The sequence below is a fragment of the Sus scrofa genome, chromosome 9, assembly GCF_000003025.6.
Source record: "Sus scrofa isolate TJ Tabasco breed Duroc chromosome 9, Sscrofa11.1, whole genome shotgun sequence".
Taxonomy (NCBI): Eukaryota; Metazoa; Chordata; class Mammalia; order Artiodactyla; family Suidae; genus Sus; species Sus scrofa.
Window position 1 is genome coordinate 91975903 of NC_010451.4, and position 27546 is coordinate 92003448.

The 27546-nt window shown below is 39.2% G+C and overlaps 1 protein-coding gene across 2 annotated transcripts; it reads left to right on the forward strand.

The window, feature by feature from the left end:
• NUPL2 (nucleoporin like 2) lies at nt 5811-25896 on the forward strand. Of its 2 annotated transcripts, none has more exons than XM_021063448.1 (7): nt 5811-6035; nt 7441-7675; nt 10368-10462; nt 15596-15672; nt 16400-16486; nt 23525-23609; nt 24240-25629. In XM_021063448.1, the coding sequence occupies exons 1-7, from the start codon at nt 5918-5920 to the stop codon at nt 24797-24799; spliced, it is 1257 nt and encodes a 418-aa protein (XP_020919107.1). In that variant the 5' UTR covers nt 5811-5917; the 3' UTR covers nt 24800-25629. The 2 variants fall into 2 exon arrangements, with proteins under 2 accessions (XP_020919107.1, XP_020919106.1); XM_021063447.1 differs by lacking the exon at nt 5811-6035 and adding an exon at nt 6176-6412 and having other exon boundaries at nt 24240-25896.

The following is a 27546-nucleotide window of genomic DNA, read 5'->3' on the forward strand; positions in this document are numbered from 1 at the left end:
GACTTGTGGCTGCCCGATGACGGGAGAAGGAGGGAGTGGGAGGGATCGGGAGCTTGGGGTTATCAGATACAACTTAGAATAGATTTACAGTGAGATCCTGCTGAGTAGCATTGAGAACTATGTGTAGATACTCATGTTGCAACAGAACAAAGGGTGGGGGAAAAATGTATACATGTAAGAATAACTTGATCCCCATGCTGTACGGCGGGAAAAAAATAAAATAAAATTGATAAAAAAAAAAAAGAATACAGGAGGCAGAAGAACAAATAAGCGAGGTGGAGGATAGATTAGAAGAAATTACGGGAGTTCCCATCGTGGCGCAGTGGTTAATGAATCCGACTAGGAACCATGAGGTTGCGGGTTCAGTCCCTGCCCTTGCTCAGTGGGTTAACGATCCGGCGTTGCCGTGAGCTGTGGTGTAGGTTGCAGACGCAGCTCGGATCCCCCGTTGCTTTGGCTCTGGCGTAGGCTGGTGGCTACAGCTCCGATTCGACCCCTAGCCTGGGAACCTCCATATGCCGCAGGAGCGGCCCAAGAAATAGCAACAACAACAACAACAAAAAAAGACAAAAGACAAAAAAAAAAAAAAGAAGAAGAAGAAGAAATTACGGATGCAGAACAGAGAAAAAAGATTGAAAAAAAAAATGAGAGTCTCAGGGAACTCTGGGACAATGTTAAACACACCAACATCCGTATTATAGGGGTGCCAGAAGGAGAAGAGAGAGAGAAGGGGACAGACAAAATATTCCAAGAGATAATAGCTGAAAACTTCCCTAACATGGGAAAGGAACCACTCACTCAAATCCAGGAGGCACAACGAGTACCATATAAAATAAACCCAAGGAGGAACACACTGAGACACATATTAATCAAAATGACCAAAATTAAAGACAAAGAGAAAATCTTGAAAGCAGCTAGGGAAAAGAAACAAGTAACATACAAGGGAACACCAATAAGGTTATCGGCAGATTTTTCAGCAGAAACTCTTCAGTCCAGAAGGGAGTGGCATGATATACTTAACGTGATGAAAGGGAAAAAACCTCCAACCAAGATTACTCTACCCAGCAAGACTCTCATTCAGACTTGAAGGAGAAATAAAAACCTCAGATAAGCAAAAGCTGAGAGAATTCAGCAACACTAAACCAGCCTTACAACAAATACTAAAGGAACTTCTCTAGGTAGGAAAGAAAAATTCCACAAATGACAAGGCTCACCAATAAAGGTATATATACAGTAAAGATACGAAATCATCCATGCACAATTATACCATCAAAATCAGAAATCATGAGAAGAGGTGGGTACAAATGCGGAACACCAGAGATGATCTTGCAATTAAGAGAACAACAACTTAAAAGAATCTCATATACATGTAGACTCTTACATCAAAACTTCAGAATAACTGCAAACCAAAAATCTACAATTGATACACAAACAAGGAATCTCTGGAGAAGAAATATATCTCATAGTAAATAAGTGCATAATCCACCATGAAGGGGGTCATTTGACATCATTCTTGGAATGCTGAAGTCTTCTTAGATCTGATTCTGATTTCCTCTCCATTAAAGAACTTATAATTAAATAATGCCACTGTACAATTAAATAATACAGTTCTACAATTGTATTATTAATAACCATTTCTCTCCATGGTACAATGTAAAGTCTATAATGTCTTGTTTATCACATCACCTAGAATGGTGTAATGAAGAATCAATGAGATGGAACAAATTGTGAGGACATATTTATATAGTTACACTGTTTTTTAACCACCTTATGCATTTTATATTTTACTTATTTTCAGAGGGTGTATTATTTTTGTTATGCTTACCAGTTGTTATTCTTTTTACTATGCTATATAAAATATTTAATGGTATATAAGGCTTTCTTTATAAATTTTAGTTGCATAATATAACAATTTAATATAATGGTAATTTTTAAAGAAAAATTGAAATGTAATAGATAAAACTAAATAGTAAAGATGAAAGCCATAAAATTGGGATAAAGTATAGAATAAATTTCCTATTTGTCTCAGCATATTTTTCCATTCCACTTCTCCATGGGAGTCACTTAATCTGTTTCTTAAGATCCATGTTATAATAATCTGTGTGAATGTAATTGTGTGTAAATGTATGTATTTTATCCTGTAAAAAAATTAAAAAAAAGAAAAGAAAAGTCAGTAGTCATAGTGAGATTGGTTACTACAAGGGGTCTGGTTACTAGTGCTCAAAATAGATATGTTGAGAATAATAGGGAGTTCCCATCATGGTGCAGAATTGAATCTGACTAGGAACCATGAGGTTGTGGGTTCAATCCTTGGCCTCGCTCAGTGGGTTAAGGATCTGGCATTGCTGTTAGCTGTGGTGTAGGTCACAGATGGAGCTCGGGTCTGATGTGGCTGTGGCCAGCAGCTGTAGCTCTGATTGGACCCCTAGCCTCCACCATGTGCTGCAGGTGTGGCCCTAAAAAGCAAAAAAAAAAAAAAAAAAAAAAAAAAAAAGGAATAATAGGAGTCAAGTTTCTCACTATGAAATAAAAACACTTAGAAATGCAGATGCAAAATAAAATGAATTCTGTGATCTTGGGTTGAAATTGCTGGTTATCAGTATGAACTCAGTAGTTTTTAATATATAGATACAGAAATATGTATTGATGTAAACATTTCTGTCTGTAGTTTTATATTCTCTAGTAATACCCAGGGTTTTGGGATTGGGTTGGGAAATAAAGTCATTACAATGGCAATGAGCAAACTTAAGAGCTTAGGTCTTGGCTTCTAAGTACCAGCAGAAAGGTGGGCTCCATTGGAAAAAAGGCTGATTGCAGGACTGGAGTAAGGTAAGTGTCAGATGAGCCTGGAGCATCTTTGGGCCAGGAAATGAAGAAGTGCTCAAAGAATCATGGAATGTGTCAATTGGGAATGATTTGAGCATCAGAATCAATGAAAGATTATAATCCAATGAATAAAGTTGGAATCCATAAAGTCTGTAATGATAGGAATAAGTAAATGAGTGAACTAAAAGTCTGGTGAGGAATGAGGTTTTTATATACTTTCAAAATCCTTATAAAATTCCTATTAATAACAAAGAGGAAAAGAGTACTTGTACAGTGGAGCAATTTGGCAGACAACACCTGAAATGATCAAAGTGAATATTATAATTAATGAGACAAATTGTGCACTACCTGATAGGTGCATTGTGAAGACCATGGCAAAGATCCGTAATCTAAATCTAATAACTAGAAAACATCAGATAAGTGTGCATTTAGGAAATTCTACAAAATAACTAGCTGTAATCTAATAGTGACAAGGAAAGACTGAGAAGATGTTCTATAATGAAGACTAAAGAAATATGAATAAGGCAATGATAATTTCAAACTGCATTTTTGTCCTTTAAAGGGTATTATTGGAACATTTAGCGAAATGTGAATAGAATCCAATGATTAGATAGTAGGATGCAGCAATATTAATGTCCTAATTCTGGTGATTATATTGTGGTTAAGTAGAAGAATGTCCTTGTTTGTAGGAAATACATTTTACTGTTGGGTGAAGAGGTATCAGGTCTGCAATATAGTTTCAAATGGTTCAGGAAAAAGTTCTTTGAACTATATGTACTTGTAACTCTTCCATAAGTTTGTTTCAAAATAAACTGATTTTAAAAAAGTAAAAAGTTGCATCAGTTATTCCCAGTGCTCCTGGAGATTCCACAGTTCTCAAAATCCAAACTAAGTATATAAGCAAGAACAATGGCTGGCCATCCTAAACCACTAGGGATGAACCTGTAATCCAACAATGTCAGATTTATTGACTCATTGCAACCAAGGAGACTGCACACTAGAGGAACTGCAGGGTGTCTCACACACAAAAGAAAATGTAGTTGTAGGATTTGTGGGAAAGGTGGAGTTTAAGTAAAATCTAAATGAAACAGTTTTGATAGAGCAGTGTAAAAAGGCATCAACATCACATCTGGAGTGAGAAATGGAGGTACGGTCATGTTTCCTTGGTAACCACAGATTTAAGAGAACATGAAATGTTCTTTTCAGGAACCCCTTATCTGCAGCTCTGCACCTGGTTAGAAATCAAAGCTGCTTCTCCGTGTCAAAGTGCCTTGGGTCCTCCAGGCAAGAGTGGGTATTTCATTCCTACTGATAAAATTTCAAATAGCTACATTTATGTGGACTTTGTTTTATTTTATTGGCGTTGACTTACAATGCTGTATTAGTTTCAGGTGTACAGCAAAGTGAATCCGTTATACATATACCTATACCTATTCTTTTTCCCATATAGGTTGTTATAAACTATTGAGATTTCCCTGTACTATACAGTAGGTTCCTGTTAATCATGTTTTATTCAGTAGTGTGAATATGTTATTCACACCTTCCCAATTCCTCCCTCCCCTCAATGGTTTCACCTATGATAATTATAAGACTGATTTTGAAATCTGTGAGTTTGTTTCTGTTTCATAAATAATTGTTTTAAATGGCCACACCCACAGCATGTGGAAGTTTCCAGGCCAGGGATCAAACCCAAGCCATAGCAGAGACCTACACTACTGCAGTGACAACACCAGATCCTTAACCTGCTGTGCCACAAGGGAACTCATATAATTTCCTTTGTATCATTCTTATTAGATTCCACATGTAAGTGATATCATATTGGGAGTGCCTGTTGTGGCTCAGTGGTAACAAACCAACTAATATACATGAGAACCTGAGTTCGATCCCTGACCCCACTCAGTGGGCTAAGGATCCAGCATTGGTGTAAGCCATGGTGTGGGTCGCAGACATGGCTTGGATCCTGCGTTGCTGTGGCTGTGGCACAGGCCAGTGGCTATAGCTCCAATTCAACCCCTGGGAAGTTCCATATGCTGAGGTTGTGGCCCTAAAAAAAAATAATAATAATAATAATAATAATAATAAAATATCATTATATTTGCCTTTGATGCACTTTCCTGTGAATTTTAGCTCCATCCATGATGCTGCAAACGGCATTATTTCATTCTTTTTTATGGCTGAGTAGCATCCCATTGTGTAAATACGCCACATCTATACCCAATCATCTGTCCATGGACACTTGGGTTGCTTCCACGTCTTCGCTATTGTAAATAGTGCTGTGATGGACACTGGGGTGCATGTATGTTTTTGAATTATGGTTTTCTCCAGATATATGCCCAGGAGTAGAATTATGTGGATTTTTTTATTTATATGTGGACTTTAAAGAACAAGGTTTCTCTGTATGTAGTAAGATAAGAATGTAGTACTTATCTGAAGATGGGGGTTATTATGATACTTTTTATTTACAGTTTGTCCTTAAAATCTTCCCTGGGAATTCCCTGGTGGTCTAGTGTGGTTAGGGCTCAGCGCTTTCACCATTTTCACCCATGTGGTCCAGGTTCAAGCCCTGGCCTGGGAACTGGCTCTAAAAAACCCAAAACTATTTCCTGTTAACCCTCACAACTGGCTTTATCTAACACTGTTGTCCATCCTGATGAATGACTGGGCAGATCTTTGCTCTCACCGGTTACAAATGAAAATTACGACTAGGTCTCTCAAACCACAGCCACAGCTAATCCTTCTCTCAGGGCCGTGCTGGAGTTCTGGGTTTGCCTGACTAGCTTTCCTCTCATTTTGGACCTCAAGCTTCCCTTGAAGGCCGAGGTCCTTTGCCAGGGTCTCTTACCCGCTTTTCCTCCACAGCTGATTCAAACATCCCGCCCTCCCAGGCCATCCTTGTTGCATAGGGGCGGACCTTCTCTTCTCAAACCCTATTGGGTATAATCCGCTCCTCTCACCGCACAAGCGAGCCAGGGCCTTTCCCAGGCGCGAAAAAATTACGTCACAGTAGCGGTTCCGGGTCCTCCCGTAGCTTTAGGTTCTCTGCTGGCAGAGGGTAAGGAAGGAAGGCCTCTCCGTCTGAGACGCCCTTGCCATGACCATTTGTCAGTTTTTCCTTCAAGGCCGGTGCCGCTTTGGAGACCGGTGCTGGAACGAACACCCCCGCGCCGGGGGTGCGGGCGGAGGACGGCAGCAGCAGCAGCAGCCCCCAGGTGACGTTCTCATCAAGCCTTCGCCGCTAGTTGATCTGGGCAGAGCTTGGCGTGAGTCCGGCTAGAGAGGTGCGAGCGGCCGCCGTGGGGCCCTCCGCCGGGCACAGCGCCACGGCGTACCAGTAGGGTGACGCGGACGTGCCTGCGTCGTCCCCTCGCCCGCCCCGCCCACCGACATTTTTAGCCATTTATTAGTATCTCGGTAGACTTGTTGGGCAGGTGAAGGCAGGTGCTTGCTTCGTCGTGGGTACTAATGCAAAACAATGAATTTTTTAAGTCGGAATTACGTGTCAAAACTACCTTGTCTTTTGGTGGCAGTGGTTCGGAGAATTGGCGTAGTTCGAGGCAGACTCTTCCTTGCTTTACTGTACTCCTGGGTACTTGTTTTTTTTCCCGTTGACGCCTTGAGCATAACTTTCTCTAAACTTTTTTTTTTTTTTTAATAGGGAGGGGCTAGCAACTGGGGTCATAGTCAGGACTCTCAATTTGGGGAAAGTCGTAAACTCCTTTGAAAAATCTAATAAAAACTACAGAGCCATAAGCCTCAGATAAATGCAAATGATGATAAAATTGGGGGTAAAATTGGGAGAATGGGATGCCCAATTAAGAACTCCGGGCTAGGAGTTCCTGCTGTGGCTCAGCGGGTTAAGAATCTGACTAGTATCGGTGAGGATGCGGGTTGGATTTTTGACCCGGATCAGTGGGTTAGGGATCCCTCATTGATGCAGGTTGCGCCATAGGTGGCGGGATGTGGCTGGGATCTGGCGTTGCTGTCTTTGTGGAGTAGGCCCGCAGCTGCAGGTCTGATTCAGCCCCTAGCCTGGGAACTTCTATATGCCAAAGGTGAGACTGTGGGGGAAAAGAAAGAAAAAAAAAAAAACTAAAAGGAAAAAAAAATTGTTTGTTTATGTCAGGAGTGCCCTTGTGGTGCAGCGGGTCAGAGATACGATATTGTTACTAGTGTGGTGCAGGGTCAATCCCTGGCCCTGGAACTCCCACATGCCTCGCTCTGCAGTCAAAAAAAATAAATAAATAAACAAAATAAACAAACAAACAAAACCACAAAGCTGTTCATTTTCAATTTATATAATTAAGTGTAATATCAACAAATTACGTAATGGTCCAGTCAACAATATTGAGAAGACTAAATCCATAGAAAAATAATGATGTATTTCTAAATTCAGCTAAGTTTGTTTGTTCTTGACCATGCCTCAGCATGTGGAAGTTCTTGTGCTAGGAATTGAACCTGCTGCACCATAGGAAACTTTTTATAATTTAAAGTGGAAATGTAGTGCCTGTTAAATCTTTGCATAATGTCTGCACATAATAAGACAAAATATAATAGAGTTTTGAGATTTAAAAGAGGAGTTGCTAGTAAAATTTTTGATTTTGTTGTTTATTTCAGGTAGTAACAGACGTGGATGGAATACCACTAACCAGAGATACTCCAATGTTATCCAGCCATCCAGTTTCTCCAAATCCACACCATGGGGGGGCAGCAGAGATCAAGAAAAGCCATCTTTTGGTTCTTTTGATTCTGGAGCATCAACTAGCAGGAATAGGGGTTTTGGATTGTCTCAGAACCCATTTGCTTCATCTAGCTCTGATGGTGATGGGCAAAAAGATGAAAAGAAACTTCTGTAAGTGAAAGCCTCTAGAAAAATTATTGACCACTTGCTTTTTTTTTAGGGCTACACCGTCGACATATGGGGAGGTTCCTAGGCCAGGGCAGGGGTCCAGTCAGAGCTACACTGCCATCTTACGCCACAGCCACAGCAACAGCAACAGCAACATCAGATCCAAGTTGCATCTGTGACCTACACCACAGTTCACAGCAATCCCAGATCCTTAACCCACTGAGCAAGGTCAGGGATCAAACCTGCAACCTCTTGGTTCCTAGTCAGATTCGTTTCTGCTGTGCTATTATGGGAACTCCTACCACTTGCTTATTTTTTTCAAAAGTACCTACGATATTTTAAAAGAAGTAATTTTATTACTTTATTAAATTAGTATGGGGGCACAATCTTTAAGGCATTAGCCTGCTGTGACCCTCCTTTGCCTGGCGAAGCAATAAAGCTATTTTTTTCTCCACCCAAAAAATAAAATAAAAATAAATAAATTACTAACAAATCAGAATAAGCGAAAGGAAGAAGAAGCGTCCTTGATCAGGGATAACCACTCTCTTGCATGTATGAGGCTAGACTTTATTTCACTTAAAAATGTCATTCTTCTGTATCAGAAAAATGTCTTCTTGAGGCTAATTATGCTTTTTCCACTTTTCTTCTTCTTCTTTTTTTTTTTTTTTTTTTTTTTTTTTTTTTTTTTTTTTTTTTTTTTTTTTTTTAGTTTTTAGGCATATGGAAGTTCCCAGACTAGGGTCAAATCAGAGCCATAGCCACTGGCCTACACCACAGCCACAGCAATGTGGGATCCAAGCCGCATCTACCACCTATAGCGCAGCTCACGGCAACACCACATCCTTGACCACTGAGGAAGGCCACAGATGAACCCATGTCCTCATGGATGCTCGTCAGTTCACTAACTGCTGATCCACGACCAGAACTCTCCACTTTTCTATTGATAACATTGTATTGTGAATATCTTTCTAAAGTAGTCCTGCTTAAGTATGGTGTAAGTTATTGGTTCCTTACAAAGTTTGAAGTGATTTAAAGCAGTTTGTGATCTGGGAGGTCACTAATAGCATCTTGTATTTTTCTAAAATTTTTACTTCAGTTACCCCATGGAAACTGATTTAATTTGATTTCCTTCATTATTGTGGAGTGTATTTCTTATCATTTATTGAGAACATTTATAGTAGACTTTATGACTGGTGCCAAGACTGTGCCTGGCTGTAACTTTTTCTTCAGCTCCCAGCTCCTAGAACAGAACTTAAATATATTCATTAGCCTTTTACATCCCATAACTAAATTAGAACTAGTTGTAAACATTTTGAGCCATGTACGATATCCAACTGATTGAAATAAATAAAGTAAAAAAAAAGAAACCCTCTTTCCCATATTTGATGTTGTTGTAAAAATCTTAAATTTTATTATCATTTTATTTATTTAAATTACTTAGTTTTTGCTTTTTAGGGCCATACCTGTGACATATGGAGGTTCCCAGGCTAGGGGTCAAATCGGAGGTACAGCTGCTAGCCTACACCACAGCCACGGCAGTGCAGTATCTGAGTCATATCTGCGAACTGCACCACAGATCATGGCAACACCGGATGCTTAACTCAGCGAGGCCAGGGATCAAACCAGCAACCTCATGGTTACTAATCAGCTTCATTTCCACTGCACCACAACAGGAGTTCCATTATTATGTTATTATCAGTTATTATTCTTATCATTTTATTAATTGCACCATTCTGGATGGGGGAAAATGTTTAATTTAGAGCTGACTCTGTCCATAACTTTGTCAACAAATTAACTGTATGGACATGAGTCTATTCCCTTTTTACAAAATGTGAGAATTAGATGAAATGATCTCTGAAGTCCTACCCACTTTAAATATTTTATGGTTCTTTATTACTTACTGGTTCTTTCTTTCCCAGTTAAGTGATCATTGATGTTTATGATAATGAACAAAGATTAAAGTTAGTATTGTATATTTTATTATATTTTAGTTCTTAATGATATGTATGCTATGATAGTACTCACTTAGTAAACATATTGGTTAATGGTTCAGTGTACTAGAAAGCCAAAATTCTGAACTTCTTTGATGTAATATTTATGATCATGAAATGTAGCTCATATTTCTATAAGCTTCTGCTTGCTTTTTTTTTTTTTTTTTTCTCTTTTTTAGGGCTACACCTGCAGCATTTGGAAGTTCCTGGGCTAGGGTCAAATTGGAGCTACAGCTGCCAGCCAGTGCCACAGCCATTGGGCATTCAAGCCGTGCCTGCAATCTATACCATAGCTCATGCCAGATCCTTAACCCACTGAGTGAGGCCAGGTATCAAACCTGCATCATCATGGATCCCAGTCAGGTTTGTTAACTGCTGAACCACGAAGGGAATTCCCCATAAGCTTCTGCTTTAAAGAAAACTCTTCAGGAGTTCCATGGTGGCCTAGCAGTTAAGGATTTGGCATTGTTACTGCTCTGGCTCTGTTTGATTCCTGGCCTAAGAACTTCTTCGTGCTATGGGTGCAGCCAGAAATAAATAAGTGAAAAGAACACTCTTCAGAAAATATAATGGAAAAAAATCTAAAATTAGATATATATACTACAACTTAAAATTTCAGTCATTAAAAAAGACTGAATGATTTATTATGAATGATAAATTTTAACAAGAAGAAAAAGATCTTTTGTTCTTTCTGTTTTTTTCAGGGAAGAAATTGTGAAAGACATGGAGGTTTGGGAATCATCAGGGCAGTGGATGTTTTCTGTATATTCACCAATGAAAAAGAAACTGAATATTTCAGGTAACTGTGAAATTTTGTGTTTTTAAAATGTTTTACAACTATTATTTTCTAAAACCAAGACCATGTCAAATAAAGAAATTAGCCATGAACTTAGCTACAGTTAGAAGAGTTTGGACATTGTTTAAAGTATCCGAGTATTCTAGCAGAACTTCATAACTCAGAGATTGAAGTTGGAAGATACAGTTCTTTCAAGATATATAGACTCCTTGAGAAAATAGTAAAGTCAGGACCCATCACATTTCCAACTCAGTAACCCCAAGAAGAGGCTCTGCTTTCTGGGTCCCTGTAGATAAAACTTCAGAACCTTTAGCTGCTTGCAGCAAAGGCTAGTGTTCTATCTGCCTAAGTTAAGACCTTTGCTGCCTGATTCTGTTCTTTCTTTCCTGTGTTTTTTTTTTTTCCCCCAAAGATGGTTATCTTTCATAAAGCATGTTGAGACCCACCCTGGAGATAATGTTTGAAGGTAAGAAGCCTTAGCTGAACTGTAGAAATAGCATTTCTTTAGACTACTCCTTTCCTTCCCATTTTCTTTTATCTATAGTCTTTTGGGGTCTGAAAACGAGACCGCCACCATTTTCTAAGCCCACTCTGGGTGGTCCTCTGCCCTATTTAGTGATCAGCAGGTACCTACAAGATGAGAGCCCTTTCAGTTCCTCAGAACTCTGGGATTTCTCTACCTCACCTCCTTCTACCTGCTCATTCTCTGTGGCCATTTGTGTCATATACTCCTTAGATTAAGTTTATTCACTTAATCTTTCAACAAATACTTACTGAATTTCTTTTGTGACAGGCCCTATCTAAGTGCTAGGGATATAGCAGTGGCTAAGTAGACAGGATCCCTCCCTTATGAAGTTTATATTCTTGAGGGATAGAGGCAATAAGTAATACAAATAAATAAGATATATTTTTTTCTTTTTTGGCTGCTACTGCGGCATACACAAGTTTCTGGGCCAGGAATCAAACCTGAGCCATAGCAACCTGGGCTGCTACAGTGACAACACCAGATTCTTAACTCACTACACCGCAAGAGAACTCCAATAAGATAATTTTTAGAAAATAATTTGTCTCTAAAGAAAATAAGTATTAAGCCTTTTTTAGTCAGTTCAGAATTGAACATAATGCCTAGTGCCCTAAAGCAATGGTTCTCAATGTGGAATGTGGATCCCTAAGCAGGGTTGCCAGATAAATATGGGACATTTAGTTAAATTTAAATTTCAGATAAAGAATAATATTTTTCGTTTTGTTTTTGTCCTTTCAGGGCCACACCTGTGGCAATGGAAGTTCCCGGTCTAGGGGCTGAATCAGAGCTGCAGCTGCTGGCCTACACCACAGCCACAGCAATGCAGGATCCTTAACCCACTAACCAAGGCCAGGGATTGAACCTACATCCTAATGAGTATTAGTCAGGTTCATTTCTGCTGAACCACAGCAGGAACTCCAGAATAATATTTTTGGTATATGAATATCTCACATGGTATTTAGGACATACTTATACTAGAAAGGTATTTATTGTTTGTCAGAAATTCAGATTTAACTGGGCATCCATTATTATTTGCTAAATCTGGTAACTCTGTTCCTGAGATCATTATAGGGGCTGTGGAAGTTCAGAAATATTTTCTTAATTACAGTAAGATATTAACTGCCATTTTCACTGCCTTGACATTTACACTGTTGGTGCAAAAGCATTGATGAAGCAGAAGCAATAAACTACTGGCAGACTCTAGTAGTCAACAAAAAAAATGTAACGCCATTTTCACTTAAGAATGTCCTTGATGAAGAGGTAAAAATTGTTAATTTTATTAAATATTAACCCTTAAGTGTACACCTTTTAAATATTTTCTGTGGCAAAATGGGAAGCACACATAAAGTGACGCAAGAATCAATTTTTTGGTATTGTAAGATTACACATGCCAACATTTGGAGGCTCTGGATAACTCAGTAAACCAATATTTTGCAAATGACCATTGTATGATTTTACAAAATTATGCATGGTTCAACAATCCATTCTAAGTTCAAGGTAAATGATTGGATTTAATATAAGAGCACAGAGGTTCATTAGTATGATTTGAGTCCATGTTATAGCTAACCTTTAAGAAACTACCATCTGTCAAGTTTTGGTGTGTATCAAAGAAGAATATCCACAATTATCTGAAAAGACCGTTAAAGTCATCCTTTATTAGCTACACATCTATGTGAGAACAGGTTTCTTCATATACTTGAACCTGGAAGGTATTACAACAGATTGAAGCAGATTGAACAGCAGAAACATATATAATAACCCAGTAGTCTTCTATTAAGCCAAACATTTAAAAGATGAATCTAAAATAGCACCACATAAATCACTAAATTTTTGTGTTTTGTTTTGGAAATTCTTTTTCATTTATGTTGATATGCAATTGGTTTCTTATTTTTAAGTGAATTAATATTTTCTACATTTTTCATTTTTTGTTTCAAATGTGGTAAATGTTGATTTATGTAACCTATGTAAGTGAAAGCCTGGGAATCGTTAATTATTTTTAAGAATGTAAATGGGTCCTGAAATCAGAATGTTGGAGAATGGTTGTCCTTAGGTATCCATTATAGTGAATTGATTTCTCCTATGCAGCTAGAATGATACTTACTTTTGCACCACCCCTGAGAGAAGTGAGGAAGTAGTCACTGAAATGATTTTCTGTCTTCAGGGTTCAGATGAGTAACAGCTGAAAGGAGGAGAAAGTAACCAGAGGGACAGTATTTGTTTATATAGAGTGGTTATCTGTTCTTAGGAAGCAGTATTGTAGCCGGACCTTGAATGAAGAGACAATATCTCTTATGGGAAGATTTGGAGAACAGTGTTGTTGGCAATTCCATAGCTAGTGCAAAGGCTGTGGTAGACACAAGGTTGGCATGTTTGAGGACTAAGGAGGCCTAAATTGCTGTAGGAGAGTAAATGAGAGAAAGAGTAAAATGACATAGGGTCCAGGGAGGCAACCAGGGGTCAGATCAAGTTGGACCTAATTGCACTAGGAAGCCACAAAAAGCTTTGAGCAGGAGAGATATGTGATCTGAAAAACCTCTCTCAGACTGTTGTGTGAAAAGAAATGGTCAATTGGAAGCAGGGATAAGGGGGCAAAGAAGAAGCATGAAGATGAGATGAGAGTTAACTTAGCTGATGACTGAATTAGAGTTACTGTCAGTGGAGACAGAATTAATCCAATTTGTGTTCTGCTTTGGAGCTAGACCTGTCACAATGCTTATTAATTAGGTGTGAGGACACAAAGAAATGCAAGGTGATTCTAGGTTTTGTGGCATGAGCAGTTAATAAATAAAGATAGTAAAGACAAGTTGTTAGAAAGAATCCAGGGTTCTGACTTGAATGTTTGATCATTTCTTTATTCTGAGGTATGGATTTTTGGAGTTAATCTGGGTTATCTGGGTTACAAGTAATTCTCTGTAGAAAATATCCTGAACCTCTTTTCCCCTTTCTTAAAAAGTTTTCCTGGGAGTTCCGTTGTGGTTTAGGGGTAACGAACCTGACTAGTGTCCATGAGGACTCAGGTTCTATCCTTGACCTTGTTCTGTGGGTTAAGGATCTGGCATTGCTGTGAGCTGTGGTCTATGTCATGGATGAGGCTCGAATCTGGCTTTGTGGTGGCTGTGGTGTAGACCGGCAGCTGCAGCTCCACTTCAACCCCTAGCCTGGGAACTTCCATATGCTGTGGGTGCAGCCCTAAATATATATGTTTATGCCCTAAATATATAAATATATATATATATATTTATGTGTGTATATGTGTGTGTGTATGTGTGTATGTATATAAGTTGAACTTTTTTTTTTTTTCTTTTTAGGGCCGCACCCGCGGCATATGGAGATTCCCAGGGTACGGGTTGAATCGGAGCTGTAGCTGCTGGCCTACACCATAGCCACAGCAATGCAGGATCCAAGCTGCGTCTGTGACGTACACTACAGCTCACAGCAACGCTGGATCCTTAACCCACTGAGCGAGGCCAGGGATTGAACCTGTTACCTCATGGTTCTTAGTCAGATTTGTTTCCACTGTACCACAACGGGAACTCCTAAGTGGAACTTTTAAATTTCTTTTATTTACTGGCTGCTTGAATTGTTTTGTGAATTGCCCATTCATTATCTTTTCTCATATTATTTTTCTTACTGATTTGTAAGAGCTATATGTTGACATTAGCTTTTCTTTTGTCATATATGTTGCAGTTATGGTATCTCCCAATTAACCTTTTTTTTCCCTTTCTATGGCCCAATCTGTGGCATGTGGAAGTTCCCAGGCTAGGAGTCAAATTGGAGCTGCAGCCGCCAGCCTACACCACAGCCCCAGCAATGCCAGATCTGAGTCACGTCTGTGACTACACACACCACAGCTTACTGTACCACCAGATCCTTGACCCACTAAGCGAGGCCAGGGATTGAATCTATGTCCTCACAGACACTATGTTGGGTTCTTTTTTTTTTTTTTTTTTTTTTTTGTCTTTTGTCTTTTTGTTGTTGTTGTTGTTGCTATCTCTTGGGCCGCTTCCGCGGCATATGGAGGTTCCCAGGCTAGGGGTTGAATCGGAGCTGTAGCCCCCGGCCTACGCCAGAGCCACAGCAACGCGGGATCCGAGCCACGTCTGCAACCTACATCACAGCTCACGGCAACGCCAGATCGTTAACCCACTGAGCAAGGGCAGGGACCGAACCCACGACCTCATGGTACCTAGTCGGATTCGTTAACCACTGCGCCACGACGGGAACTCCTATGTTGGGTTCTTAATCTGCTGAACCACTATGGGAACTTCCTAGTTAACCTTTCAGTTTTGTTTATTGTAGTTTCTGACGTGCAGAATACATTTTTTAGAAGTTTGAATTAATATGCAGTCAACGCTTTCTTTTTCTTTTCTTTATTATTCCTTCCACTCCATTTATCTTTGGAAAATTGTCCACTGTCAAAGATCAAATAACCAACTATATTTTTTTCTAATTTTATGCTTTATTAAGTAGAGTGCAGGCTTTGATTTTTTTCTCTGTGATTATGAAATTTTTCTAATGATTAGCATTAGCGTATTTTCCTGTCTAGCATCTCTCATTTTACTATACATCAAAAGTATTGGTATTTAAAGATTCCACTTGATTCCTCACTTCAGGTTTTACAGACATTTCACCAGAGGAGTTGAGACTTGAATACCATAACTTCTTAACCAGCAATAACTTACAGAGTTATGTAAGTTTGTTTCCTATTCATCTATTTAACAGATTAGCTATCTTCTCTGTAGTGGCTTGCTTGTGTATCGTCAAAGTGGATGAAGTTTAAAATTTTTTTCAGAACAAAGCTATTTTTATTTTATAAGTTATTTTCTTTGCAGTTGGTTGGCTATCTGAAATGGTGATAATATGCTTTGGCTGTAGCGACTAGGACTATCATTCTTTTTATTACCAGTTATCTAGCAATCAGTCCCAGAAATCAAACCCTTTCATCATTTGACAAACATTTGTGGAACATCTCTTCGGTACAGACACCAGGATGCAGTGTGTTATACAGATTAACATCCTCACATATTAAATATCCAAAAATTGAAAAGCTGGGCTTAAGTAACTTTGGTGCCTAAAGGAAATAACACAAACTCCGTATTTTTTCATCGTCTACAGTCAAATATCATGTATTTCATCTACTACACGTGTTCGTCTCCCTTCCACGTATAACTAAATCTGTGCTGCCAGGTACTTATAATCTAAACTAGGTGATACAAGGAGTTGGGGAACAGGGAAAGGGGACTACAGCTGGAATATCTTTGGCAAGTAGGATTAGATCAGTGCAAATTTTACAAGTTATGGGGTGTAAAAATGTTTTATAAACTTGCTGTGACTTTGGAAATAAAGACATGAAGTTATTGTTGAAAAGATCACCTTAAACACTCAATATTGACTCATTATTTTTCTTCTCTCTTCAGCTAAATTCCATACAACACTTAATAAATCAGTGGAGGAACAGGGTAAATGAACTGAAAAATCTAAATTTGTCAACTAAATTAGCTTTGGTGAGTACTGGAGAATTTTCTGCAGAGATTTGTCTTATCTGTTGCTTTTTTTTTGCAGAATGTTACTTTGGATTTGGAAAGCAAAGATAAAATTCTCTGTAAAGAATTATGATACACATTTTTTTTGTCTTTTTTTTTTTTTTTTTCCCTCAGGCCATACCCCTGGCATATGAAAGTTCCCAGGCTAGGGGTCAAATTGGAGTTGTAGCTGCTGGCCTACACCACACTACAGCAATGCAGGATCCAAGCTGCGTCTGTGCCCTACGCTACAGCTTGCGGCAATGTTGGATCCTTAACCCACTGAGCAAGGCCAGGGATGGAACCCACAACCTCATGGTTACTAGTCAGGTTCCTTAACCACTGAGTCCATGACAGGAACTCCTATGATACACATATTCTTAAAAACTACATTATGGGGAGTTCCCGTCGTGGCGCAGTGGTTAACGAATCCGACTAGGAACCATGAGGTTGCGGGTTCGGTCCCTGCCCTTGCTCAATGGGTTAACGATCCGGCGTTGCCGTGAGCTGTGGTGTAGGTTGCAGACGCGGCTCAGATCCCGTGTTGCTGTGGCTCTGGCGTAGGCTGGTGGCTACAGCTCCGATTCAACCCCTAGCCTGGGAACCTCCATATGCCGCAGGAGCGGCCCAAGAAATAGCAACAACAACAATAACAACAACAACAAAAGACAAAAAAAAAAAACAAAAAACTACATTATCACTTGAAGTCAAGGTCCTTGAATTGCGTTCTCTCTGTTCATTAGTCAGGAAATCACAGATAATTATGCTTATCTAAAACTATTTTTAGGATAAGGTTTTTAATTTTGGTGGTACTAGTTTTGAAAATTAGAAACTATTATATAAATTTAAGTGTTCTAGGTTATCAGCATTAAAAAGAAATTGCTTTTGGAGTTCCCATCATGGCTCAGCAGTAAAAACCTGACTAGGATCCATGAGGATCCATGTTCCATCCTGGCCTCGCTCGGTAGGTAAGGATCTGGCATCACCGTGAGCAGTCACAGATGTGGCTCGGATCCAGCATTGCTGTGGCTGTGGTGTAGGCCAGCAGCTCCAGCTCCGATTCAACCCGTAGCCTGGAAATTTTCATAGGCCACAAGCGTGGCCCTAGAAAGACAAAAAAAAAAAAATTGTTTTGAATTGATATGAATGAATGATATGAATGCATATTTAGAATACTGTATGCTTTTGTGACTAAAGGACATTTACGCATATGTTCCTTATCTTATACAGAAATGCCTTTAGGAGATATATACTTATGTGCCTCCAAAGATAACATGATCCTGCTACAGCATATTCATTATTTTTGTCAATAAAGTTTATTTTTTTACCCCCATATAACGTTTTTAGGGGGAGCTCTTTTTCAGCCACACCCATGGCATTTGGAAGTTCCTAGGCCAGGGATCGAATCTGAGCTGGAGCTGTACCTATGCCACAGCTGCAGCAACACCAAATCCTTAACCCACTGCATTGGGGCTGGGGATCAAACCTGTGCCTCTACAGAGACAAGCTGGATTATTAACCCACTGTGCCACAGTGGGAACTCCAGGAATACTATTTTTATTTGTTTTGGGGGTTTTTTTTGCAGTGTTTTGTTGTTGCTTTTTAGGGCCGCACCTGCAGCGTATGGAGGTTCTCAGGCTAGGGGTCTATTCGGAGCTACAGCTGCCAGCCTACACCACAGCCACAGCAACGCCAGATCTGAGCCACATCTGCGACCTACACCACAGCTCACAGCAACGCCGGATCCTTAACCCACTGAGCAAGGCCAGGGATGGAACCCACAACCTCATGGTTCCTAGCCAGATTCCTTAACCACTGAGCCATGACGGGAACTCCCAGAAACATTATTTTTAAATAAGATATTGACATTCAGAATTTAATATTTCCAGTTCCCTGGTGGTTTTTCTTTCTGTGTGTGTGTGTGTGCTTGTTTTTTTTTTTCTTTTGGCTGCCCCTTAGCACGTGGAGTTCCCAGGCCAGGGATCAGATCCAAGCCATAGTTACAACCTATGCCACATCTGTGGCAATGCCGGATCCTTTAACACTGTGTTGGACCGGGAATCAAACCTGTATCCCAGTGTTCCAGGGACACCGCCAATCCCATTGCACCACAGTAGGAACTCATCTTTCTACTTTCTGAAAAAGGCTATGAGAGTAGTAGCTTCCTAAACTTATTGAATGACTGCTTGAAAGTCCTAACACCCAACTCCTTTCTTAAATACGTGCTTCTAAATAACTAGCTTCTTGTGCAAGCTCATTTCTTTCATCTTTCAGTTGCTGTAATGCTGTTTGAATTCTATAGGACATCTTGGAAGTATTTGTCTCTAGATGAGAATTGACCCGTCATCACCATTGCTGAGCTGGTGTAGAAGGGATAACTGGAGCCAAAGAACTTCAGAACTTCCTTCAGGGTTGGAAGTTCCATGTTCTTTGCCAGCTTCCTAGGTTCCCTTCCATAGGTGAGGATCTTGGATGGCCTACCTACAACTGGTTTAGCATGTATCAGTTCTTTATGCTGATTGGTTTATTATTTATTCTTTTTATCCATTATATGGATATAATGTAATTTGGTTATCCACATACCTGTTCATGAATACTAGACTGAGGGAGAGAAGATAGACTCCCCCAACCCCAAAAAAGTACTTACTATATGATTCCATTTATGTGGAAAGATAAACTTCATCTGTAGTGATAGAAAGTAGACGAATAGTTCCCCTGTGGGCAGCGGTTGGAGAGGGTTGACTAGAAGGGGATAAAAGGGAACTTTTATGGATGATAGAAATATTCTAAATCATGATTATAGTGGTAGTTAAAAGTTTTTCAAAACTCACTGAAATATAGATTTAAAAATTTTTTATTATAGTTGATTTACAGTGTTCTGTCAATTTCTGCTATACAGCAAAGTGGCCCAGTCATAAATATATATATACACACATATATATATGTATACACATTCTTTTTCTCACACCATACACAAAAGTAAACTCGAAATGGCTTAAAGACTTAAATATAAGACGAGACACCATAAAACTCCTAGAAGAGAACATAGGCAAAACATTCTTTGACATCAACTGTACAAGTGTTTTCTTAGGTCAGTCTCCCAAGGCAACAGAAATAAAAACAAAAATAAACCAATGGGACCTAATCAAACTTACAAAGGAAACTATAAAAAAAAACAAAAAGACAACCTACAGAATGGGAGAAAATAGTTTCAAATGATGAAACTGAAAGGGCTTAATCTCTAAAATATACAAACAACTTACACAACTCAACAGCAAAAAAGCCAACAACCCAACTGAAAAATGGGCAAAGGACCTGAATAGACATTTCACCAAAGAAGACATACAGATGGCCAACAAGCACATGAAAAAATGCTCAGCATCACTGATTATTAGAGAAATGCAAATCAAAATTACAATGAGCTACCACCTCACACCAGTCAGAATGGCCATGTTTAATAAGTCAACAAATAACAAATGCTGGAGAGAGTGTGGAGAAAAGGGTGCCCTCCTGCACTGTTGGTGGGAATGTAAATTGGTACAACCACTATGGAAAACAGCATGGGGGTGCCTCAGAAAACTAAACATAGAACTACCATATGACCCAGCAATCCCACGCTTGGGCATATATGTGGACAAAACTTTCCCTGAAAAAGGCACATGCACCCGTATGTTCATTGCAGCACTATTCACAATAGCCAAGACATGGAAATAACCTAAATGTCCAACAACAGACGAATGGATTAAGAAGATGTAGTATATATACACAATGGAATACTACTCAGCCATAAAAAAGAACAAAATAATACCATTTGCAAGAACATGGATGGAACTAGAGACTCATATTAAGTGAAGTGAGAAAGAGAAAGACAAATACCATATGATATTACTTATATCTGGAATCTAATATATGGCACAAATGACCCTATCTACAGTAAAGAAATAAACTCATGGACATAGAGAACAGACTTGTGGTTGCCAAGGGGGAAGGAGTGGGATGGACTGGAGGTTTGGGGTTAGTAGATGCAAACTATTGCATTTGGAGTGGATAAGCAGATCCTGCTGTATAGCACAGAAAACTATATCTAGTCACTTGTGATGGAACATGATGGAAGATAATGTGAGAAAAAGAATGTGTATATATATGGTTGGGTCGCTTTGTCACTTTGTTGTACAACAGAAATTAATAGATCATTGTAAATCAACTATTTAAAAAACAAATAAAAAAAAAGGCTGGGTCTAAGTTCTTCGTATGTTGGGTAGGATTTGCCTGTGAAGCCATCTGGTCCTGGACTTTTCTTTATAGGGAGTGTTTTTATTGCATATTCAATTTCATTTCTAGTGATCAGTCTATTCAACTGATCTGTTCTTTCTTGATTCAGTTTTGGTGGGCTCTATGTCTCTAGAAAGTTGTGCATTTCTTCTAGGTTGTCAAATTTATTGGCACATAATTGTTCATAGTATTCTCTTACGGTTTTTTGTATTTCTGCAGTATCTGTTAAGATTTATCCTTTTTCATATTTTGTTTATTTGAGTTCTTTCCCTCCTCTTTTTGGTGAGTCTGGCCAGAGTTTTATCACTTCTGTTTACCCTTTCAAAGAACCAGTGCTTGGTTTTATTGATTTTTTTCTATTGTATTGTATTGTAAAAATCTCTATTTTATTGATTTCCTCACCATTCTTTATGATTTCCTTCCTTCTGCTGACTTGCGGTTTGTTTGTTCTTCTTTTTCTAATTCTTTTAGGTGGTATGTTAAGTTGTTGATTTGAGATTTTTCTTCTTTTCTGAGGAAGTCCTGTATTGCTATGAATTTCCCTCTAAGCACTGCTTTTTTTGCATCCCGTAGGTTTTGAATGGTTGTGTTTTAGATTTTTTTTAATGGATGCATTTTATTATATGTTAACTACCTCAATAAAGTGATTTTTTTTTTAAATGCCAATAACAGAGTTCCTGTTGTGGCTCAGCAGATAAGAATCTGACTGGTATCCATGAGGATGTGGGTTTATCCCTGGCTTCACTCAGTGGGTTAAAGGATCTGGCATTGCTGTGAGCTGTGGTGTAGGTCACAGATACAGCTCAGATCTGGTGTTGCTATGGCTGTGGCATAGCTCTGATTCATCCCCTAGCCTGGGAACTTTCATATGCCACAGGTGTGGCCCTAAAAAGACAAAAAAAAAAAAAAAGTGCCAATAGGACTTCCAAATGAGAGGAATATCTGCTTAGGTTGATTAGGAAAGGCCTGTTACAAGTGAGGATTAAGTGAAAATTTCCTTTAAAGGGAGATTAAGATTTCAGTAAGCAAAGATGAAAGACATTTCTAGAGAAAAAAAAAGCAAGAGCATAAAATATTTTCAGGGACTAGAAAATAGATTTTAGCAGAAAGTTTTTTTTTGTTGTTGCTGTTGTTGTTGTTTCTGTTTGCCTTTTCTAGGGCCGCTCCCGCAGCATATGGAGGTTCCCAGGCTAGGGGTCTAATCAGAGCTATAGCCGCCGGCCTACACCACAGCCACAGCAATGCCAGATCTGAGCGGCATCTGCAACCTACACCACAGCTCACGGCAATGCTGGATCCTTAACCCACTGAGCGAGGCCAGGGATCCAACCCGCAACCTCACGGTTCCCAGTTGGATTTGTTAACCACTGAGCCACGATGGAAACTCCCAGCAGAAAGTTTTTAATAATATAATTTCTTTTTTTTTTTTTTTTTTTTTTTTCTTTTCAGGGCCGCACCTGCAGCATGTGGTGGGTCCTGGGCTAGGGGCTGAATTGAAGCTGCAGCTGCTGGTCTACGCCACAGCCACAGCAACAGAGGGATCTGAGTCATGTCTGCAACCTACACAGCTCACAGCAGTGCCAGATCCTTAACCCACTAAGTGGGGCCAGAGGTGGAACTCGCATCCTCATGGATACTAGTCAGGTTTGTTACCACTGAGCCACAATGGGAACTCCTTAATAATGTAAGTGTGCATTAACTTTAGGGAAGCATTTGAGTAAGTAGACTGGGTAGCCTCTAAGGTCCATTCCCTCGTATTTACTTTTCTTGATAAGTGCAGATCAACCCATAGACATCAAAGTCTATCATTGAAAAGTATTTTTCTGGAGTTCCCATCGTGGCTCAGTGGTTAACGAATCCAACTAGGAACCACGAGGTTGAGGGCTCGATCCCTGGCCTTGCTCAGTGGGTTAAGGATCCGGTGTTGTTGCCGTGAGCTGTGGTGTAGATCGCAGATGCGGCTCGGATCCCACGTTGCAGTGGTTGTGGTGTAGGCTGGCGGCTACAACTCCGATTCAACCCCTAGCCTGGGAACCTCCATATGCCATGGGAGCAGCCAAAAAAAATGGCAAAAAGACAAAAAAATTATATATTTTTTTTTCCTGGGAGCTCCCTTGTGGTTCAGTGGGTTAAGGACCCGATGTTGTCTCTGTGAGGATGCGGGTTCAATGCCTGACCTCACTCAGTGGGTTAAGTTGCTGCCAGCTATAGTGTAGGTCACAGATGTGGCTCAGATCTGGTGTTGCTGTGGCCATGGCATAGGCCTGTAGCTGCAGCTACAATTCAACCCCTAGCCTGGGAATTTCCAGGGCATAAGTGTAGCTGTTTAAAAAAAAAAAAAAGAATAATTATTTTTTTGGAGTTCTCTTGTGGTACAGCAAATTAAGGATCTAGTGTTGTTGCTGCAGTTACCTGGGTCACTGATATGGCGTGGATTCCATCCCTGACCCAGGAACTACCATATGCCACAGGTGCAGCCAAAAAATTAAATAAAATAAAAGGTATCTTTATGTTTTAATATGTATTCATCAAAGAAATTCAGAAAATGTTTTAAAAGCATAAATAAAAACCATCCATAATTTATCAGCTAGATAATCACTCTGAATTCATTGAAGCTGGTCCATATTTTATCTGAGTATTCATTTGTGGGCATTTTTCTCTGTTAAGCATTTACCATCACATTTTTAAGTGCACATTGTAAAAATTTAATTTGGCTATATAAAGTGTATATTCTTTCTTTTTTAATAGCTCTCTGATGTAAAAGATGGAGTAAAGCAAGCAGCACCTGCATTTGGATTTGGCAGTAGTCAGGCAGTAACATTTGGGTCACCAGGTAAGTGATGGAGTAATGCAGGACTTCACTGATTTCTAAAAATAGGATTTTATAGGTTTCAAATCATAAAGCCTGAAGGTTGATTAAGTGCCATTTCAAGTCACTCTTGTAAATTCTACCACCTTCTATAAGAGAGCTTCAAAGAATTTGACTCATCAAGCATTTGTGAAATGGGGGCCGGAATGGGCATGTTCTCTGAAAGACCCTCTAGCTTAGAAGTATATTTTAGGAATGGTTTTTCAAGAGTTTTATAGTAATACGTTACTATGATAGTAGCACCTTTGAGGACTTTCTTGTCCCTATACGTAACAGCAGAATTTTGACCTCAAGTGACAGACCCAGTGACATGAGGGACAAGCTGAAATGAAGAGTCACTCCCTCATCCCTGAGTTTTCTCAAGAGCAGTCTCTGTGAGTAAAGGTAAATTACAGTACAGATGAGATCAGTGTAGCAGAAAGACAGACCACAGGGTTTCGTGGGTTTGTCCTGGCTTCTCATTTTCATGTTTTTCTTCTTCCTTCCAGGAAGTTTCTCATCATTTAAACATGGCAGAAATAAGAAAAAAAAAGGAGGCATGGGATAGACATATAGCTACCTTTTCTAATATTTTTTTTTTCTGTTTCTTTGTAGGTTTTCCAGTGAATAGCAACAGCAGTTGTAGTGCTCAGAATTTTAGTTTTAAACCAAGGTCTTCATTTGCTGCTGCCCCCTCTGGAAGTCCTTCTGTGTTTGGGAGTACTCCGGCATTTGGAGCCACACCCTCTGCCAGTTCTGCCATCAGCGCTTCTGCCCCAACTTTTGGACTTGGGAAGCCCGAAATCACATCTGCTGCTTCATTTTCGTTTAAAACCCCTGCAGCTTCTGGTTTTGGATCATCCGGATTTTCAGGATTTCCAGCTCCAATGGCAGCAGACCCTGTTGCCCCAGCCTTTGGAAGTGGCAGTTCTGTGGCTGGTTTTGGTAGTCCTGGCTCACATTCTCATGCTGCTTTTTCCAAGTCATCCAGTGACACCTTTGGAAATAGCAGCCTATCCACCTCTCTCCCAGTCTCACATGGCACAACAGATAATGTATTATTCACACCCAAGGATCAACTAACAGTGGAAGAACTAGAACAATTTCAATCTAAGAAATTCACTTTGGGAAAAATTCCCTTAAAGCCACCGCCTGTGGAACTCATAAATATTTAAAAGGGCAATTTTAAATATAGAAAAGAACAGTTTTTAAAATTGTTTTGAGTGGTTCATATGAAAGAGCAAATATATATACACATTTAAATTTATAAGAAATGTAAACTTTTAATAACATTAGTTTTTAAATTTAACATTTTCCCCTTGAACCTAACTATTTAAATGGAACATAAAAAATACTCAAGAACAGATTTTTTTTAACTATTATTATGAATGAAACTGAAAAAATGATCAATCCACACTGAATAAAGTACTTTTCTTATTCTACATCACTTTACTGTCTTACCATTTAAAATTTTAGCTTTAAACTTTTTTAAAGAAATGAGACAGTTTTTAGAACCAGTAGGGAAAAATGCTTGAATGTTTAACCTACTTACCAAATAAATATCAGAAGCCTGACTTTCATGTTCAAGAAGATTCTCTTAACGAAATAGCAGTTTTTAAAGGGCGGAAACTTTTATTTTCAGGACCTAAGGGGCGTTTTCCCCTCACAGTTTTTTTTTAATGGGCCACTCCCAGAGCATGCGGAAGTTCCCAGACCAGGAAATGAACCCGAGTCACAGCAGTGACCCAAAGTGCCACAGTGACAATGCAGGATCCCTAACCTGCTGCACCCAAGGGAACTCCACCTCTCAGAATTGTTCCCACTCAATATTGACTGTCTCATGGACCATCTGAGTTTTCTTTGGCAATTTTAGGCTAATTTTATCTTGGCCTAATTTTTCTGTAATACTGTTTTTTCCTCACATTCTTCCATCAGGTGGCTGGATTCTAAGAGGAATGGAAATTATGATCTCATGTGAATAAATAGTGTATGTAGAGGAGTCGAATTCACCAGCTGTTTCTATTAGAATTTTCAGACACGTTTGTGTCTCTCTGTGTCCTCAGATTGGGGCAATATATTGTATATCTTATATGTAGTTGATCCAAGTAGCCAAAGACCTGTCATGAGCTGAAGCATATATGTCAGAATTCAATGTTTCTTTCTCAAGCCTCAAAAATGACATAGCTGGCACTTTGAGAATAGTTACCTAAACTAGATCTGATATTGAACTGATTTTTTTAGGTGTAAATAAAATAAAAACTTATAAAAGATGTACTCCACATGACTTTAGTATATATGCAAAGGATTCAATCCTCAGAGGATCCAGATTTTCCGTTACACCTTTTGAAGAACTGTATGATTCAAACAGTTTTGGAACCCCAGCATATGGAATAGAATTTCCCTCCCTCCTTTCTCCTATAAGAACAATCACATTTCTACAGTCTATTATTTGACTGCTTCATTTATTTTTTCTTTTTGTGGTAGCTTCTGCAGCATATGGAAGTTCCCAGGCCAGGGGCTGGATCAGAGCTGCAGCTACAGGCCTAACCACAGCCATGGCAACATCAGGTCCAAGCCACATCTGTGACCTATGCTGCAGCTTGTGGCAACACTGGATTCTTAAGCCACTGAGCCAGGCCAAGGATTGAACCCACATCCTTACAGGGACAACTTCAGGTCCTTAACCTGCTGAGCCACAACAGGAACTCCTGATTTGACTCCTTTAGATACCTCATGAGTAATTGTCCTTTTATGACTGGTTTATTTCATTTAGTGTAATGGCCTCAAGGCTTATCCATGTTGTAGAATATGATAGAATTTCCTATCCTTAAGGTTGTGTAATAGTAGTGTATGAACCACATTTTTGTTATCCATTCATCTGTTACTGACATTTGGGTTGCTTCTATCTCTTCATTATTGTAAATAATGTTGTAATGAACATTTCTTTGAGATTCTGCTTTGAATTATTTTGGCTATATAGCCAGAAATAGGTTTGCGGGATCATGAGGCAACTCTTTGTTTAGTTTTTTGAGAAATCTTTACACTGTCCTTCATAGCAGCTACATCATCTTACAGTCCCACCAGCAGGATTTCAGTTTCTCCACATCTTCCTCAAACTTATTTTCTTATTTAAATAGTGGCCTTCCTGATAGATGTAAGGTGGTATCTCATTGTGATTTTGATTTGCATGTCTCTTACGATTAGTGATGTTGAGCATCTTTCTATATGCTTGTTGACAATTTATATATCTTCTTTGGAAGGCTATCTGTTCAACTCCTTTGCCAATTTTAAAATAGTGTTATTTGTTTTCTTGTGAGTTTTAATTCCCTACGAATTCTGAATATTAACCATTTATCATGTATATGATTTGCAAATATTTTCTCTGATTGCATAGATTGCTTTTTCACTCTGTGGATTATTTCCTTTGACAGAGAAGTTTTGTTTTGTTTTTTTGTTTTTGTTTTTTGTCTTTTTTTTATGGTGGCACTCATGGCATATGGAGGTGCCCAGGCTTGGTGTCGAATCAGAGCTGTAGCCACTGGTCTACACCATAGCCACTGCAACACCAGATCCTTAACCCACTGAGCAAAACCAGGGATCAAACCTGCATCTCCATGGATGCTAGTCCAATTTGTTTCCACAAGCCGCAACAGGAATGCCTGACAGAGAAGTGTTTTAGTTTAGTTTAGTCCCATTTGTCTTATTTTTGCTTCTGTCGTGTATGTTTTTGGTATCACACTCAAGAAATTATTGCCAAATCCATTGTCCTGAAGTCTTTTTCCTATGTTTTCTTTTAGTAGTTTTTATACTTTTAGGTCTTACATTTAGGCTTTTAATCCATTTTAAGTTTGGTGTTCATGGAGTAAAGTAGGGGGTTGAGTTTCATTCTTTTGCATGTAGATGTCCAGGTTTTCCAATATCA

What these genes read in the sequence shown, in the direction of transcription:
- NUPL2 (XM_021063447.1), top strand. Translation starts at nt 6,289, where the DNA reads ATGCAAAACAATGAATTTTTTAAGTCGGAATTACGTGTCAAAACTACC. An exon ending in GCAATAACTTACAGAGTTAT is followed by an intron (nt 15,673 to 16,399) that starts GTAAGTTTGTTT and finishes TTCTCTCTTCAG; the next exon opens with CTAAATTCCATACAACACTT. An exon ending in AGTAACATTTGGGTCACCAG is followed by an intron (nt 23,610 to 24,239) that starts GTAAGTGATGGA and finishes GTTTCTTTGTAG; the next exon opens with GTTTTCCAGTGAATAGCAAC.